The 19668-nt window shown below is 38.5% G+C and overlaps 1 protein-coding gene across 3 annotated transcripts in view; it reads right to left on the bottom strand.

Annotated features, from left to right (window-relative positions):
• Positions 1-13225: 13225 nt before the first annotated feature.
• KIAA0825 (KIAA0825 ortholog) overlaps positions 13226-19668 on the bottom strand; it is a 523337-nt gene continuing 516894 nt past the window's right edge. For all 3 annotated transcript variants that reach the window (XM_027864280.1, XM_027864281.1, XM_027864282.1), the window contains one exon: positions 13226-13520. In XM_027864280.1, coding sequence (XP_027720081.1) covers positions 13403-13520 — 118 coding nt within the window. In that variant the 3' untranslated portion in view covers positions 13226-13402. The remainder of the gene's footprint in view (positions 13521-19668) is intronic.

Below are 19668 nucleotides of genomic sequence, written 5' to 3'. Positions count from 1 at the left end.
GTGGTGGAGGATGGGGGGTGTTAAGCCTCAGAAGGCATTTTGATTTTGAGAATTTAGTCCTCTTCACAGAATATACATATACCTATTTGCGAAAATGCTGCTTTCTCTGGAAATAAACCCCAACATTGTCTAAATATTGAAAAAATGTACTCTGGTAAATTGAGAGTTAATCACTTTGGGAAGTAAGAAGAAAAACAAATGAATAAAAATCTTATCAGCTTCTGAGTAGTTTCTGTGCAAATCGAAAGTATTTTATGATTTGAAGACTGAAAATAATTGAAATCAGAAATGGCCTCTATAACTCCAGCTTCAATAGCCCCTCTTGAAAAGACTTAGGATATTGTTTGTGTTTCTTTATTAGAGAGGGAATATAATCTTGGGGCATGACAGTTAACTGTCATCTTGTGAGAGACTGGGATTGAGTGAGTTCATTGTCATCTTTGGAGGATTCTGTGAGAGGCATTGGGAAAAGACAAAGAAATTCTTTCTTGAGGAGACTTGGAGAGTTAACTGCCATGGAGAAAGAGTCTGTGAGAGAGTACAAGAGTTAGCTGTCATCTATGAAAGGATTTGAAGAGGCATTTTGAGAGAATGAAGTTTAACTGCTATAGCAGTCTGGAATTTACTATGGCCTATGAGAGGCTATGGGTTCTCCCTCTCATTGGACGGCTCCTCCCAGGCCATCATTTAAGGAGGGTGCCCAGGCCAGCCATAGCTCAGTCCTCTCCACGCTGTACTCTGGACTTCATGTACCACGCCCTGTAGTTTTTATAAATTAGTGCAGGGGTTCAGAGCTGCTTAATTAGTCATGTAATTTCTGCATTGTGGGAATTTATGAGAAAACATCAGAACATGTCCCTTGATTACTTTTGAAAAAGATGAGAAAGAATTAGTAGGTAACAAGTCAAGTAGCAGGCTAGAGGTGGGGAGAGGCTTGGTGTACTTGGCCCTGAGAGTACCTGAGATATGGTGATCTCACCTTGCAGCATATATTTTAATGGGCTTATGGCTATTCATTGGTTCCCTACATGATAATAAAGAAAAATTGCCTCTTGAATTTATAGGTTTCATATTTGGTTTTGACTAAATAACTAGATTTTATAAATTTTAATATTTAAATACAAGTTTATCCAAACAATTTTCCCCTATGTAGAGAAGCTGATCATCTTTCTCCTTCATCAGAAAGGAAGGTAGAAAATTTGGGGTAGAGTTTTTTGGAATTTGAATTGAGAAAAAACAACTTTGAAAGACTTTAGAACTATGGTAGCTGACCGAAGCAATTGAGGATGAAGCTTAAAACACTTTTGGGTTCTCATCTGGTCAAGATGTGAAAGAAACACTTTGACCAGATAAAATTTGTAATTGATGGTGAAGCTATATTTCATCAGGGCAGCTAGGTGGCACAGTGGATAGAGTGCCAGGCCTGGAGTCAGGAAGACTCATCTTCCTGAGTTCAAATCTGGCTTCAGACACTTACTAGCTGTGTGACCCTGAGTAAGTCACTTAATATTGGTTGTCTCAGTTTCCTCATCTATAAAATGAGCTGGAAAAGGAAATGGCAAGCCACTCCAGTATCTTTGCCAAGAAAACCTCAAATGGGGTCACAAAGATTCAGATGCAACTGAAAATGGCTGAATGACTGTGACTATATTCCATCAGGCAAAGAAGCTGCTTCATTTATGTGTTTGTATTTAAGATTAGATATCTCCCTTGAGACTGATGGTAGTATGACATCAGGGGGACAACCCAAAGGCAGGTCCAGTAGTCAATGGAAGACAGATCAATGGAACTTTATAGGAAGGGATCATAGGAGCAGAGCCAATTCCCCTGAATGCTTAGTCAGATAGCGAAAACTATCCTGTGTGAAAAAAGGGAGAGATTCACTGGATCAGGCAAGAAAGCTCTGCCTAGTGACAGGTATAAGGACTGTGAATGTCATGGCAAAGAAACACCACTGGCTCAACTGAAGAACTTTCTCAGGATAGAAGCCATGCCCCAGTGGGAAATAAACATGGAAAACCTGGATTACACTAGAATCAGTGACACTTTGTGGTCAGGGAGACTCTAACATAGTTTAGAGAACCTGGCTGATGGGGAGATTCAATACATTTGGGAAGCCTAATGGCCCAGAATCCAGCTATTATATGGGAAAATTGTTCATTAAAAACTTGTAAGATCCTTTGGGGATGGTGAAACACCAAGTCAAGCTGATTCCACATTTCTTTTATCTACACAGCATCACAGAAGTAAGAAGCCATATGATCTTGTGCATTGTGTGGATGCTAAATTATAGAAATTGGTAGAACTTGGGGTAGTGAAGTGTAAAGTAGAGGATGAATTCTTGTTAGGACAAGTGCACATGGGCTCCAAATACAATAAATTTTTCAAAGTATAGTTGGGTACCTGGGACTTTAAGTGGAACCCACCTAGTATGGAATAGATGCTTAAAGCCACATGGAAAATAGGCCCAGGAAGGATATACCCACTGGGAAGCTCCATATGGAAATGGTCAGGAACACATGCCAAAACATGGACCAAGGTTATAAGGTAGAAAAACTACTCTTATGAGCAGAATCTCATAAGACAGTTTCTGAAGAATGCTAGTGACAGCATTGGTCTCCTTGGAAAAGTACCAGACCAAGGAAATGGAGACTATAACAGATTGACATGCATACATATGTAATCATCTTGGAGAAGACCAGGGAGGGACACTCAGCTTATATTACAAATTTGAAGAGAATGGCCATATAAAGGCTAAATGAACTCCAAAGGAGAGTGGGACTGTGGTATTGCATAGGCTAAGGGCTGTAAGATCAGCTTCAGGAAAAAAGAGGTAGGGCCTCAAAAAGAGGTTATTCTAGGCCTGGCAAACAAGATCAAAGACTTTAACAGCAATTTCTACTGGTACTCTTCCTCTTGGACTCCAAGGATATCCCACAGAGGTGCAGGTAAAAATTGAGAAGGTGAACAGTGAAGTAAAAGTGACCATTCTGTTCCAGGCATTCTATGAGAGACATTTGAAGAAAATAACTATTTAGCCTCCTTTGGGTTTTAACTTTGGAGGACTATGACATAAACTACCAATACTTAGTCTAAACTGAAGTGATTTTAGAATTTCCTGAATATATTTCTGATGTCAACAAAGCAGTGAACATTGTGGCCGTGGTTTATGTGTCATTGGAGCATTAGCTCTAATCAGAATCTTAAGTCTCTTTAAACAGTAAGGTGGGACTCTACCTGCATATTTTGTAGGTATTGGAAACCACATCCAACAAAATTGTGCAAAGGTGTGTAGGAGGAGAATTAAGTCATGACAGTGATCATCATAGGGGTGTTCCTAGCTCCCTTTTTAGCTACATCTGCTGAAGTGGATCCTGGGTTATTTGATTTTGGGGATTCCCCAACACTGGACGAATGGAAAGGGATGCTAATGTGGAAGCTTGGCAAGAAGATGGGGGTGCTCTTGGTACGTAAATAGGTTGTGGTATGTATATAGGGAGCAAGCTACAAGATGCAGCTCACTGATTTGTGACCATTTCAGGAAAGATCTGGAGAGATTCCTTTGTCTGTGATGGATAACTTCAGAGAACATCTCAAGGACCTTCTTGTTAATGGTATCATCAAAGAACTGAATAGTCCCTATGTATCACACATAGTGGTCATAATGAAGAGGAATGGAATGATTGATATTTGTGAAGACTAAGGAAAACAAAAGTGGACCACTATACCATGTCAAGCATTCAAGATGCCCTAGATTTCTGTTAGGCATCCAATGGTTTTTTGTGTTGGATTTATGATGTAGTTATTACCAGATTCCTATGGCAAAGAGAGGTAAGAAAAAGACAGCTTTCACCTACCTGTCCAGCTAGATTTCTACCAATTTGAATGTATGCCCTGTGGCATCTCAGGGGCACCTGCCACCTTCCAAATATTGATGGAGAAAATAGTTGGAGACATGAATTACTTTCAAGAATTATTGTACCTCAATGACATCATTGTCTTTGAGAAGACCTTGAAAAAACATGAGGAAAGACTGCCAAAAGTGCTGAATTACCACTTTGGGGTCTTCTAAAATAATAACTAATAGCCAACATTTATATATCATTTATTCTGTATCAGGCACTGTACTAAGCACTTAATAATTAGTATCTCATTTAATCCTTATAACAACCTTGGAAGATAGGTGCTATTATCATCCTAATTTTACAGATGGGGAAACTGAGGCAAACAAAAGTTAAGTGACTTGCTCAGGGTCATATGGCTAGTAAATGTGTTGGGCCTGATTCGAATTCAGGTCTTCCTAACTCTGGGCCTGATATTCTATGCACTGCACCACCTAGCTGCCCTCATCAGACAGAAACTTAAAATAATGACCCTAGGGTTACACAAGTACAAAGAATGATCTAATCCAACTTGCAAGGACATTACATCCAACTGAAGGAGAAAACATATATAAATATATTCAGGATACATATATTATATATATTTATATATAATGGCATACACATCTTGTTGTTCAGTCAAGTCTGACTTTTTGTGACCCCATTTGGGGTTTTCTTGGCAAAGATATTGGAATGGTTTGCCATTCCCTTCTTCAGCTCATTTTACAGATGAGGAAACTGAGGCAACCAGGGTTAAGTGAATTACCCAGGGTCACACAGCTAGGAAGTGTCTGAAGCCAGATTTGAACTCAGGTCTTCCTGACTTCAGGCCCAGCTTTCTATCCACTGTGCCACTTAGCTGTCCACGTATGTATACATACATATAGTGAATAAATGCATACATATACACACACACACACATACAAACTATAGATTATATATACACACACGCAAAGTAGTAGTTAAATATAAAGGTGTTTGGGAGGGAGAATCTCTGACCTTTATGTAGAATCAAACAGAACTGAGAAAACTTGTCACAGTATACTTCTGAAAGGTCACTGGGTCATTTAGACACAGACCTGATCAAATGGTCTAATGTTGTTATAACAATATCACACTTCCTCCCCTTACAATATTTTTATTGTTCAGTCGTTCAGTTGTGCCCACCTCTTCATGATCCTATGGACTATAATATGCCAGGGCCTTCTATCCTCTACTCTATCTCTCAAAGTTTGTCCAGGCTCATATTCCTTGTTTCCATGACATTATCTATCCATCTTATCCTTTGCCATCCCCTTTTCCGTTTGCCTTCCATCTTTTCCAATGAGCCCCATCTGCTCCTTAAGTGGCCAAAGTATTTAAGTTTCAGCTTCAGTATTTGACCTTCCAGTGAATAGCCCTGAATTAATTTCTTTAGGTATTGACAGATTTGATCTCCTTGTTGTCCAAGGGACTCTCAAAAGTCTTCTCCAAAAAGTGTTGATTATGTGGCATTCAGCTTTCCTTATAATCCAACTCTCACAGCCATACATTACTACTGGAAAAACCATAGCTTTGACTATATGGACCTTTGTCAGGAGGTGAAGTCTCTGCTTTTAGTATGCTGTCCAAATTTGCCATAGCTTTCCTTCTGAGGAGCAAGCATCTTTTAATTTCACGGCTGCTGTTGCCGTTTCCAGTGATCTTTGAGCCTAAGAATATAAAATCTGACACTGCTTCCATTTCTTCTTCTATTTGCCAGGAAGTGATGGGACCAGTTGCCAAGATCTCGGGATTTTTTTTTCTATGTTAGCCTTCAAGCCAGGTTTTACAGATTCTTCTTTGTCAGAATTCTCCACTATGACCTGTCTGTCTTGGGTAACCCTGCACAGCATAGCTCATGGTTTCATTGAGTTATGGAAGCCCCTCTGCCATGACAAGGCAGTAATCTGAGATGTGGTTGGGGGAGGAGGATGTCTTATAACATGCTCTTCTATTATAGAAACACCTCAAATGCCTTAGGATATGTTCAATTTTGCTATGCATCCTGAAATCCAGAGTTATGAGAATGCAGAGTTGGAGTAATTTTCTTGTCAAATCACTCATTTTCCTAATTATTGTATGTACCAAAGTTTTTTTAATCCTTGTATTCAAGGATGTGAATATAGAGTATGTAGTCCATTTAAGGAAGACAGTAAGCAAAACTTTTTTCAAACACTGGCTTGGAGGGTCCCAAGGACCTGTGCTGATTCTTGGACTCATTGACTCATTCTCTCCTCAGTACCATATTTGGACTCATGTGAACCATGAAAAGAAAAACACAAACATAAGAGATAATTGAAACATTTAGAGGATATTAATTCACTTGAAATCCCCTACTACTACATATTGGAAGTTCACAGACTTGATAGTGCTGCTTTCAATCTCTCTGTATCCCTGGAAATTATTGCCAACAGTACTGTCAATTCTCTACAAGCACTCCATACATACTCCAAAAGTTCTCCATTGTTAAGTCTCCTGTGATATTCTCTCTGCTTCTTACAGCTGAGTCTATACCATAGTCAATCCCATCTCCTGTGCCTACTTCAATCACCCGGAGCTTAGAGAGGCGGTCTCCATACCATGTATGGCCTTATATAGTACCATGTAACAACTGAAGACATGATCTAGACCTTCTCTCCTCAATTCCCTGGTTTATGCATGTTGTCTTGGGTCTACAATCTCATTCAAGTATTAATCTCTATGTTCATTGTTTAAACTTTTTCTTATCCTACAATTCTGTATATGTGTGACCAGACTTGTCTGCCATCTTAAGGTTGGCAACACCACTTGACTGTTTCTCCTAATTACTATTCCAGGTGCTGACTGTGTATTTACAGAGATATTCAGGATAGATTTCACTGAGTGAAGGTGCTCAGTCTTCACAAGGGGGTTGTGTGGAGGACCAGATAGAAGGGCCTTATATTTATTTTTCTTGGCATGACTGATTCCATCTTGCACCCAGCTGCTAGTTGGCTAAAACTAATTCATGTGCGTTTCTTGGAACTTGAGTTCACCTCACCCTTAGCAAGAGAAAAATAGTTTGTCCCACTCTACTTGCAAGGCTGAGAATCTGACCCATTCTGCTTGTGAGGATAAACTATGGAGTAGAACAAATTGTTCTACTTTATTTGAAAAACTAACTAGAGGCAAAACCAGGGATATACAAGTATAAAAGTCTGCTGCATGCTCAGTACAGGAGTTCTTTCATCTAAATTTCTGTCCCTATGTCTGAATTAAACTTCCTCTGACCTGAACCAAAGATTTGAACTGTTGTTCTTGCCACAACAACATTTAATTCCTTTTTCATCTGCCAGCCCTTCAAATATTTGAAGAGAACCTTCTTAAGATTCCATCCTCCAAACTCAATATCTCTAGTTCTTTGACCTGTTCTCATATGGGGCGTTCTCAAGGTCCTTCCCCATCCTGGTGGTGCTCTGTTGGATAATCTTCAGTTTATCAATGTCCTTCCTCAAATGTAGTGCCCCAAGCTGAAAACAATACTCTAGATGTGGTCTGACTATGGTAGATTATAATGGGATTATCTATCCCCTTGTTAGCCCTGTATATTATACCTCTTCTAATGTAGCCAAAGATGGCGTTAGTTCATCTGCAATGGTAAATGGAAAGGCCTGGGGTCCCAAAGGGTACAGTGGCAAGGAGGATGGCACCACCTTGGAATGTGGAGCATGCAATGGCAAGAGGGAAGGCAAGATTGTGAGTTGATCTTTGCCCATCAGAAAGTGCACATTCCTAGAGGCAGCTAGGTGGTGTAATGGTTAGAGTGCTGGTCCTGAAGTCATGAACCCGAGTTCAAATCTAGCCTCAGATACTTCCTAGCTATGTGACCCTGGGCAAGTCACTTGACCTCTGTTTGCCTCAGTTTCATCAACTATAAAATGGGGATAATAATAATACCTACCTCACAGGGTTGTTGTGAGAAAAAAATGAGATATTTGTAAAGCTCATAGCACAGTGCCTGGTGCATCTGTAGGCATTATAGAAATGCTTGTTCCTTCTTCCCTTGTTGAAGATGAATCCATGGGTTTTCTAACCTGGCAACTATCAATGGACTAGAAGCTAGGTGCAAGATGGAATCAGTCATGTCAAGAAAAATAAATATAAGGACTTTCTATCTGGTCCTTCACACAACTCCCTTTTGAAGACTGAGAAGCTTTACTCAGTGAAATCCACCCTGAATATCTCTGTAAATACACAGTAAATACCCAGGAATGCTAAGATTGCAGCTCCTCCTGGGGCCTCAGGCCCCATAACTCTCACAGCCTCAGGCAGGGGTGGGACTAGGGCTAGGTCTAGGGACCATTGGTAGTTATCACAATGGCCAATCCTGACTACTGAAACAATGGTAGCTGTGGAGGAGAAGGAGGCTGTGAAAATGTGTGTGTGTGTGTGTGTGTGTGTGTATGCACCTTCTGCACTCTGAGTCCTTCACCTCTCAGTCAGGAGGTGGGTAGCTTACTTCATCATTAATCCTCTGGAATCTTGTTTGGTTATTACACTGATCAGAATTCTTGATTCTTTCAAAGTTGTTTGTCTTTACCATATTTCTATGCTAGTTCTATTCACTTCAATTTGCATTGATACATACAAGTCTTCTCAGGTGTCTCTGAATCCATCTCCTTTATCCTTTGTTGCAGTGCTACAGAATTCCATCACATTGATGTACCGTAATTCATTCAGGCATTCCCCCATTTATGGGCACCCTGTCAGATTTCCATTCTTTGCCATCTCAAAATGGGCTACAAATATTTTTGTACAACCTTAGAGTTTGTTTTATTTAGGAATAATCCCTCCCTTAATCTGCCCTCCCTCTAATTATTTTTTTTTTCCTTTTCTCTCCTTTCCCTCCTATTTCCCTGTTGAATGAAAGGTATTTCTGTCCCCGGTTGTGTACATGCATGTGTGTGTGCATATTGTTCCCTCTTTTGGTTCAGATTAGAGTGAGGTTTAAGTTACCACTACTCTCCCTACTCTTTCCTCTTTGTTTGCATAGATGTCTACTTGTACACTCTGATTATATGAGATAATTTCCCCTAACCTTGCCTTTTTATATTTATTTTGACTCTAGCATTTGTACTTCAAAGTTTCTATATAATGCATTTTCACAGAACTAGGGTTCAGATTTGAACCCAGGTTGTCCTGGCTCCTGGGCTAGCCCTATATCCACTCGCAATATCAAGCAGCTTATATCAGTGTGCGTGCATGCACATATGCACATACACACACAGAGGTAACTAGTTCTGGAGCTACAAGTCCTGGGTTCAAATCCTGCCCCTGATAATTACTTTGTGATCTTAGATTAGTGCCAACTTCCCTGGGCCTTAGTTTCCTCATCTGTAAAATGAGAGGGGTTGGATTTAATTGCCTCTGAGTTTCCTTTAGGCTGTAGACATATGTCTAGAGAGTGCACATGCATATATGTATATGTGTGTATATGTATGTGTATTGTATATTTACGTACATGCATGTTGTTCAGTTGTTTCAGTTGTGTCTGACTCTTCATGACCTCATTTGGGATTTTCTTGGTAAAGATACTGGAGCGATTTGCCATTTCCTTCTCCAGCTCATTTTACAGATGAGGAAACTGAGGCAACCAGGGTTAAGTGACTTGCCCAGGGTCACACAGCTGAGTGTCTGAGGCCAGATTTAAACTCAGGAAGGTACGAGTCTTCCTGACTCCAGGCCTGGCAATCTAACCACTGCGCCACCTAACTGCCCTTATGTATATGTATGTATGCATGTATGTCTATATGTAGATAGATAGATATGTGTCCACACAAAGAGACTTGGTGGCCTAAATGACTTCATGTTATAGTTTTGGTGATATGATGTTCATCCACATTACAGACGTAAGCAAGTTTGATGATGTTCTATAGTTTGACATAAGTAGTTCAGTACCATCTATGAGATGATGCCATTAATAGGAATCCTTTTGTTTGGAATTTACATTGGACGTTTTCCTTGCCATTGATGAATACAACTGCTTTGTATCCTGCTTGATGTCAAGTAAGTTCAGATCCTTGAACAAAGTCATCCCCATAGTTGCACCTGCCATAGAATATTGCATAATTTAAATTTACACATGGATTTAATTTATGAGTGTGGTTTGCTCTATGGAACCAATTATTTATTTGTACCAAATTCAGAAGGAAACTTTGGCTATTTGAGCTTTCTCATTCTTTGGATTCTGGATAAACGGGAGTTTATGACATTAGACCTCATTCTACTGAAATGATTTCCCTAAAGTAAAACAGACACATTTCTTCATTAAGTGGAGCAATGAATGGCTAATGTGGCACCCACTATTAGTTGGGCTCTTCATTAAATCTCAAGAACTTTTGGTGCTCACACAAGGAATATGTCTCACTGAAGCCTCCACTTAGAGCTCCTCTACGTTAAAAATTGCTAATTATAAACTGCCAGGAGGCCTTTTCCTCCAAGAGTGTATAGAATAGGGTAATAGAACATTATGACTCATACTCAGCCAGTAGAAACAAATGCTTTTTATTTCTCATTCTTTGATTACAGTTGGAAACTTATGTAACAAAGTTCTAAACTTATCCTGAGATTATAGTAATACATATCTTACAGATTTATAAAATAAAAGCTAGTATTCCTTAACATTTAGGTGTATCTTATATAAAATTATATTTCATATAGCAACTATTAATAATATTAATAATAATCTGTTTATAAGTCCATCACTAGGTAAATAAATGAAATAGGAGAGTTACACAGAATTGATTGTTTACAAATACATATATATGGCTAGTTCCCTTTTAAAAATGAAATAAATTTAAGACAACTTATAGGCTGATTCATACTTCCCAGGCAAAGAAGGCAATAATTTGAGGAGGTAAATTCAGTAAAACAGCACTGGCTTCATCTATACTGTTAATTTTTTGTCATTGTGAAACAGATGTCAAAATGAGCAAGCCTTTTCAAGTACCACTCCTTATTGTACTTTAAGAAAGGCATTAAGTATAAAGCAAAAACTGTCTTTCCAAAAAAAAAAAATCAGTGATATGTCATTTAACATTCTTAATTATACACCTTCTGACACTCTGACAGTAAATTCATGGAGCTAATATAGTCCAGAGCCAAAAGATCTGCTCATTCCTTAGCTGTTCCAGTCCCCACCCCCATCGATATTTCTCTTTCAGTTTGAAATGGGCTCAAAAAGGAAATCTTAGGTTCCAGATGAACCATGCCTGTCATTTGGCTAATAACTTATAAAGAAATGTCTCATAACACAGGATAATTAATTCAGGCCCCATAGGTTTTAGAAGATGACCATTAGGTATATGAAGTCAACAAGAAAAGCCACCGGCATTTGGAAACCTCATAAGTTCTTCTATGTGGTTGTCAGGTCAATTTATTTTTATGGTGATTTTCCATTTTAGTGCTCATTTCAGTAAAGAACATACAACTCTTTTTCAAGTTTAGCACGCAGACAAGTACCAAGGTCATTTTAATAAAGTCCTCTGTTGCCTTATGTTGATTGCTGTGGTAAGCATTTATAGTGAGCTTCACATTCAACATAATGGATTAATAAGCTATCTTTGACTTAATGGATTAGTAAAATAAGATGGGAAAGTCCAGAACTCTTAAAGTTTTCTTCTCATAACTATTTATGAGCTGCATACTTTTAAACTTGTCTGCCTCTTCTGTCACAAAAAAGCTTCTCCCATTTTAAGAAATTCCTTCTGCCATGCCCTAAAGCATTAGGCTCATGACTATACTGGCCAAATAAAGTATACTCTTAAAAATAAAGTAGTTTATTTGGCAGGCAGCTACCCAGGCCATTTGTGCATTTTTATTTAAAGAAATAAAGCAAGAGATTCTCTGTAGCTGCCATCCCTCAATGTACTCAACCCATTTTCAAAAAATGGTAAAAACAAAACAAAACAAAACAAAAGAACCTTTTCCCTTTCAAATAAAAAAGCATAGAAATATTTTAAAGGAATTATAGAATATAGAGACATGAAAGATCTATTACTTATCCTGAGAAGGCAGATTCTCTCATGTTTGATCCCATTTAGCTTTAAATGGTCCTTATGATGAAGCTTTGGACAGTTGTCTTATAGACTATTACACAATCCAGTTATCTCACTCCTACTCTTCTTTTTTTCAATGCCAATTAGCCATTCCACAGCAGCTAGTGAGCATCCAATCTATGTAGAATATTCTGTTAGGTCCTTAAGGGTAAGGGCATAATCATGGCAAATGTAAATATAATAATATAAATGCAAGTGACAGAAAAATAAATCTTCATAACTAACTATAGGTCTATAGTAGGCAGAAGAGTAGACACTCAAGGACATACACACAAGTGATAATAATGCCTGTAAGTGGAGGACATGTGGAGATAGGAGTAAGGACTGCTGTAGTGACCCAAAGCAGGTGAATTTCTAGAAAGGTGTCTTGAAAGTGGGTGAGTTTTGGAGATGGTAAAGGAACAGTTTAGTAGAAGTGAGTAGGGGGAAGGATTTCTGGTTGGGGCAATGTTAAGTGTGATGGCTCAGAGGTGAGAGAGCATCAATATATTCCCACAGTTTTTACAGATATAAACACACTTGCTAGGTTTAGGGGGGAGACAGTTTTACTGTTTACGCAGCAGAGAGTGTGAGTCAGGGTATATAGCAAGTTGTCTTATAGATATTCCAAAGGCTGTTGGCAAAGCAGGAGGCCAATTGGTAGATAATCTTAAAGTACCACTTTGGATTTAATTTAATTTAAAGGAACTTTAATTTAATGGGAACAGCAAGAGAAGCCCATAACAGGTCTCTGGAAAGCAAAGTGCTTAGATTCAGAGGTTACTATAGGAAAACAATTCTTGTTAATGCAATGAAAAGGAGTCCAAGGAGGGAAAGGCTAGAGGCAGGGAGGCTGGTACATTGGCTACTGTAGTAATTTAGGGGAGAGATTAGAGACTAGGACCATAACATTAATGGAGGCCTATAAAGCAAACACAGAGAAAGGAAGGACTTTGTGACAGACTGCATTTGGTGACTGATGGCCAAGTAATTGAAGATGCCTCCAAAATTCTGGGCTTGGAGGACTAGGATGACCATGATCCCTTTAAGAATATCATTCTGTTTTAGTACTGCTCCACATATATCAAATAATCCGGAGGGATGATATGTTTCAAGAACTTGGCCTATTTTCACAGATGCTTTAAAAAGACAATGAGGAAAAAAAAAATGAAGAAATCCAAAGAGAAGGCAAGGTAGCAGCCATCGCAGAAGACAAGTTTAAAAAGCTAATTTTAAACTATAATCTTAAAAATAAAAATATATAACACTACCATGTTTCTTATGCTTTAATAACTACTCATTTTCAGTACAGGGCTTACTTAAGCCATCGGTTTCATGCTTCACAGCACATCTGAGGTGTATTCTGATTCTAGGATGAAACATGCTCCATGGCATGCTAAGACTTCCTAAAATATATCAGTTGCCTTTTTTTTTTCTTTTTGCAGATTACTGTTCCTCTGGGTTATCTGAGGCAGACGAGCTCTGGATCAAACACATTGTTTTCAAGTGTTCCAGCATCACTTTTTCTTCCTCTTCTAGTGTTTCATCTACCCTCATCTCCCACCTGAAAGAAAAGACACAGTAATCCATTAACTTTTAAGCTACACCCGACTCTCAGTTATTCAAGGTCTGGAGGTCTAAATTTATGGTTTATTTCAGACTTTGTTTCTCTGCCACCTACCCTTCTGCTCTTGGCCTTTTGGACAACCCGGGTCATTGGTACCTCCTCTTGCAAGTTGGGCAACAAGAACAGGAAGGGAAATCCTAAGACATTAATTACATCCCTTGTTTGTAGTCCTAACAAAAGGCTTAGAGGGCACAAGGAGGTCTAAAACTAATTAAGTAAGGTTTAAATAATAATTAAGTAAATTTTGTGGCTTCATGCTAACCAGCATAATATATAATCTAGGGGTGGCCAAATTTCATTAGCACTTATTTTCATTGATATGTTTTATCTTTGTATCATTTTTATTTACAAATATATTCTTTTCCCCATGCCCTCCTCAGCCAGCCATTGCTTATAATAAAAAAAAAAAATTAAAGAGAAAAAAGGCAGTTCAACAAAATCAACCAAAATATCAATCAAGTTTGACAAGCATAAATGATATTCCACACCTCTAGATGCCCACCTCTACAGCAAAGGGGTTGAGGTAGTACATTTAAAAAAAAATTAATTTTATCTATAGCTTTTGTTTTTATAGGATCTTCATAACTATGTATGTTGTCTGTCTGTCTAATCTCCCCTTGCCCTAATCCAGTCAGTCATCTCTTGTAACAAATTTTAAAAAGGAAATGATAAGATGGCCCCCTTGGTCATCTTCTTGTCATTTGTCTGACCTGTTGCTACATGCTTCTGCCTGTGTGACTCTGGTCTGGTTGTGAAGGCCCTTAAATGCCAAAGAGAGCTTATATTTGATCCTCCAGGTAACAGGGGACCAGTGGGGTGGATTAAAGGAGTGACACGATCAGACCTGTCCTTTAGAAAAAAATCACTTTGGCAGATGTGTGGAGGATGGGTGAGAGAGAAGAGAGACTTGAGACAGGAAGATAAATTAGGAGACTAATCCACTGGGAAAGTGGTGACAATGGCCTCAACTGGAGTGGTAGCTGTGTGAGTGGAAAGAAGGGAATGGAAAGGGAAGATGTTCAATCAATCAATTAATAAACATTGCAGGGGCAGCTAGGTGGTACAGCGGATAGAGCATCAGCCCTGAAGTCAGGAGGACCTGAGTTCAAATCTGGCCTCAGATCAAACACTTGACACTTACTAGCTGTGTGACTCTGGGCAAGTCATTTAACCCCAATTGCCTAACCAACAATAAATAAATAAATAAATGATCAAATGAATAAACAAACATTGCATAGAGTGCAAGACCTGGAGTCAGGAAGATTCATCTTCCTGAGTTCAGATCATGTCTCAGACACTTACTAGCTGTGTGATCCTGGATAAGTCACTTAACCTTATTTGCCTTAGTTTCCTCATCTATGAAATGAGCTGGAGAAGGAAATGGCAAACTTCTCCAGTATCTTTGCCAAGAAAACCCCAAATGGGGTCACGAAGACTGAAAAATAACTGACCAACCAGAGCAAAAGCCAGTATGTGCTCAATGCTGTTATCTTTACCATACTATCAGAAGAACCAGAACCCAGACCAAATAACCTCTAGTCGAATATTATTGTAATGAATGGTTACTATAGAGAATTATCAAATGTTATTTTACAGTAGGAGTGTTGCAATAAGTATAACAATCAAAGAATCCTGAATTTAAGCCTCATGATTTGTGAACCAAAGGTTCTGCAGGAAGGATGTAGATCTCAACTGAGATAGCATTGCAACAAAAGAAATGGGGGGCTCTCTTATGTATGGAAGACATTACTTTAAGAACACTTAGTTCATGATACTATTTTCAGTTCTTTGGTATTCTTATAATATTCATTAGAGGGTAGCCATCCATATTTTAAAATGGTGAGGCTCACACTGCATGGTTTAATGACTTGCCAAGGTAAACCTGCACTGGAGTCATGATCAGACTATATGCTGTTTCTGATGGGCTCTTGGTTAGGTCTTATCACTTTTCTGTCATATATAATGTTGTGATAACACTTTTATAGCATATAATTTGTCATATATGATTTTCTAATATATAAGGAAAGGATATCAAGGAATAGGGGGACAGGCCTGAAGGGGGGATAACTGCTTTTTAAGGTTTTGCATTAATTATCAGTGGAAAGAAAATGCAGGCAATTATCTTTCCTGCTGAACCTATCTAATAACAAGTCAGTTTCTAGTCAGGTCTCTTAGGAGGATTGCTGGGTTTAGAATACCCTGATCAGTTTAGGGAGCCTGGTACAGGAGAGGGAGGAATAAAGACAGGGTGGTGGACGGGGGAAGGGAAGAGATGATGATGAACAAAGTGGTTAAACTTGAAAAGAGTCACAGTCCTCAGCATGGTGATAATAACTGTCCCTTTCCACCTCTTACTCTTCTCTTTGACTGGTTTCTATTCTTTCCCAGCTCGGTTATGGATATCTTTCACCTCCAAAATCTAATTTAAGTTCTTTCGCTTCTAAATTCTTAATGTGGTAGAAAGAGCATTGAATTTTGAGTCAGAAGGTCTCAGTTCAAGCCCAGGCTTGGTCATTTACCCACTACACTATGGGCAAATCACTAAACCTCTAGGGGCTTCTCTATGCTTGCTGTAAAATGGAGATAATAATAATAATTTACTACCTCACACAAGGTAATGATAAGAAATGTTGTTCTGCAAATTGTCAGACATGATATAAATAAATGCTATACATTGAAAATGACTCCTCATCATTTTTTGCATGCATAATTAACATATTTGTGGATATACACATATATACACATATATACATGTGTATGCACAACATATGTATACATAGACATGTATATGATGAAACTCTTTAAGACAGATTTGAATGATATCCAAAGCAAGTTTTGATAACAACTTGCAAACAAGACATTCTCCACCTTCCTGCTGCAAAGAGTTGGGGAGGTTAATAACTGTCCTAAATAACCATTGTCAGTATTTCTAAGGTCTCATAATGAGCAGATAGTATAGGTAGGAAAAGAATTTTGACTGTTTTTGGCATTCATTCCTGTTGAGCCCACAAGGCTACCTTGGAAACTACTTTGGAAACTTTGTAAGATAAAAATTCCTCTGCTACCTGTTTGATGAGTAAACAATCTAATCATTAACATATATATCAAAAAAAATGGGCAGCTAGGTGGCTGTGGCTAGAGTACAAAGTGTGGAGTCAGGAAAACTTATCTTCCTGAGTTCAAATTAGGCCTCAGATACTTATTGGCTATGTGACCCTGGGCAAGTCACTTAACCTTGTTTGCCTTAGTTTCTCATTTGTAAAATGAACTGGAGAGGAAAATGGTAAACCACTCCAGTATTTTTGCCAAGAAAACTCCTAATAGGGTCACAAAGAGTCAGATATGACTGAAAAACAACTAAAACAAAAACAACATCAAACAGAACCTCAATCAGAAAAACCAAAATGAAGATAATTATGGCCTTTAACCATTTTGTAAGTATCATTTGCCATGGCCAAAATTAGCCCAATAATTTTCTAAAACTATGGCCTTTCTCCTTTGGGCAGGATTTCAAATAAATTAGGTTATCCTATGAGCACTCTCAAAACAAAACCAAGAATGCAAAATTTGTTTTGCCCTCTTTTGTTGTTGTTAAAGGTGCTAACATTGTGCTGGGTAAACAAATCCCTTTATGAATGTCAACAGAACAAAATATGCATATCTGCATAAATATTTTAATCACTATCTCCACTTGTGGAAATTGAAAGTACAATCTCTTTGTTTCATTAAAAAAAATCTGTATAATGAATGTAATCTAAATGAATTGTATACACACTAAATTTCAAGATCAAGATCTTGAAGCTTGGTGACAATCAGGCTCAATATAATTGTGCTTTAGTAATTAGTGATATTAGGCAATGTTATTTACCTCCCAGAATGTTTTCACACTTACTACATGCTTGTACAAGATGAATCAGTACATAATATGATAGGGAAAGATGACAAAAGTAAGAAAACAGAGTGTGCTGGAATTCATGTTTCCCTAAAAACGTCACTCTTACTGAACTGGGAGGAAGTGGGACTGAAAACATGAAGTGTATTTGTCACAAACACTTTTGAATTTCACACTTATGGACTGTATAGATAATTTATATCTAACTATTCTTGACTGTGTTAACACAGAACAAAAATAGCTTGTTCAGTCATTGTTGTCTAAGAATCAATTCAGTGGACAAAAAAAATCAGTTAAGCCTATTGTTAGACTTAAAATTGACTGTTGAATTCAGTCCAAATAGCCCACACTCCGTCCAATACAACTGAATACTCATGGTGAATTGATGCTTCTATATGAAACCAGCCACTGACAGAAGCAGTCCAATGCCCTGATTCTTTCTGTAGAATTTCCTGCCTCTTCCTTAAGGTCTGTGCCTGTTCTAATTACCGCCACCACCCTCAAGTCCGACACTCACTTCAGTCAGTGGTAGGGAACTGATTATGGAATTGCGTCCATATTTCAGAGACTAACAGCTTAGAGCTCCCCCATTGATCATGGGCCTTAGTAAAATATATTTGCCCTATAGAATCTAACTATTGAACTCTGGCATGACATTATATTTACAGGCATCACAACCACTAACTCTTCCAACTTCACTAACATATTGTGCATTTATTAGGTAGGAATTAGGGCTATGTCCCATATGATGAGTCATGAGTCTCATATTCCAGATCACCCCCCAGCTAAAATGATTTAGTCGATACAAAAAAAAAGCTGAAGGTCTGAGATCAAAATGACATAGGGTAGCCAGCGTACAAACTTGGGGGAGAGGCAAAAGGAGTATGAGCCGGGATTGGTACACAGAGACTTGTGTCTGATTCTGGAGTCAGTCAGTCAACAAGGAATTATTAAGTGCTTACTATGTGCCAGGAACTATGCTATATAGGTATTTTTCCAGGTGTGGGCACACCTGTAATCAGGAACAGAATCATGAGACAAGGGGTGAGGCAGCAAAGGCTGGAAGGATGCACACGATGAAATAGGAAATGAATGAGGAAAAGAAGCTGGAGAAGGAAGCATCCAGATCCTGTCCTTCTGTAAGAGCCAAAGGCAAGTAGAGTTGCCCAACATTGCCTCTAGAATAGCTTGGCAGAACATTCGGCTGTTGCCCAAAGATAGACTGAGACTATGTAACTGAGATGTATCTGGAACACCTGGATTTGTGATGTGTTTACGGATTGGTTAAGGAGTCATGTGTATGTAGTCTATGTGGTAGTTGTTTTAATATATATTTTATAGTGTTCCTTTTGATTTTATGGGTACAAGTCAAGACAGCATACAGTTAAACCAGGCTAGTGTACTTTTTTCCATTATATCATGTTTGTGTGATTGGGGTCATGAAAACGCAGCACAAAGAGAAGAGAATGGAATTTTCTTGGTGTATGGGGGATTAAACCAGGAGATAAATTTAAGACTACAATTCTAGACTAACAAGGTCAGTACTGCCACTCACAAGACAGATAGAGCTAGAGAAAAGAAGTTTCAGCTCAAAGAGAACTTGGTTAGAGTTTCCTCCAACTGTCCTCTGGTTTTGGGTAGAGCACACACTCACCTGGAAAACACAGGACTGCCCAGTGCCTGATACTTGTTACTGAATGTGTTCAGGCCAATGACCAGCAGGCTTCCCTGAGTTAAATCTGTGTTATCTCCTGTTGCCTTATGAGATTACCTTGGTGGCAGACTGGCAAGTCACCATAGAGTGGTCACGGTTGTTGCAGATCCAGCTGTCTATTAAATATCAAACTCCAGAGACTACAGTTTTAGAAGAACTCCAGCTATGCTTCACCAATTTATGTATGGACTCCTTCTTTGGATTCCTCCTCCTCAGCTCCATTCATCACCACTCCTCCCCTTGGCTCTTTCAAATCCCTTTTATATGTTATCTTTTCCTATTAGAATACAAACTCCCCAGGGGTAAGGATTGTATTGCTTGTTTGTATTTGTATCCCTAGTACTTAGCACAGTGCCTGTATGTATGTATATATGTATGTATGTATGTATGTATATATGTATATATGTATGCATGCATCCAGCAGTTGGTCTGTATCTATCTATCTATCTATCTATCTATCTATCTATCTATCTATCTAT

Source organism: Vombatus ursinus, unplaced genomic scaffold (genome assembly GCF_900497805.2).
Source record: "Vombatus ursinus unplaced genomic scaffold, bare-nosed wombat genome assembly UNPS02014774.1, whole genome shotgun sequence".
Taxonomy (NCBI): Eukaryota; Metazoa; Chordata; class Mammalia; order Diprotodontia; family Vombatidae; genus Vombatus; species Vombatus ursinus.
Note: the sequence above shows the minus strand (reverse complement) of the source record. Positions and strands in the feature narration are given on the sequence as shown.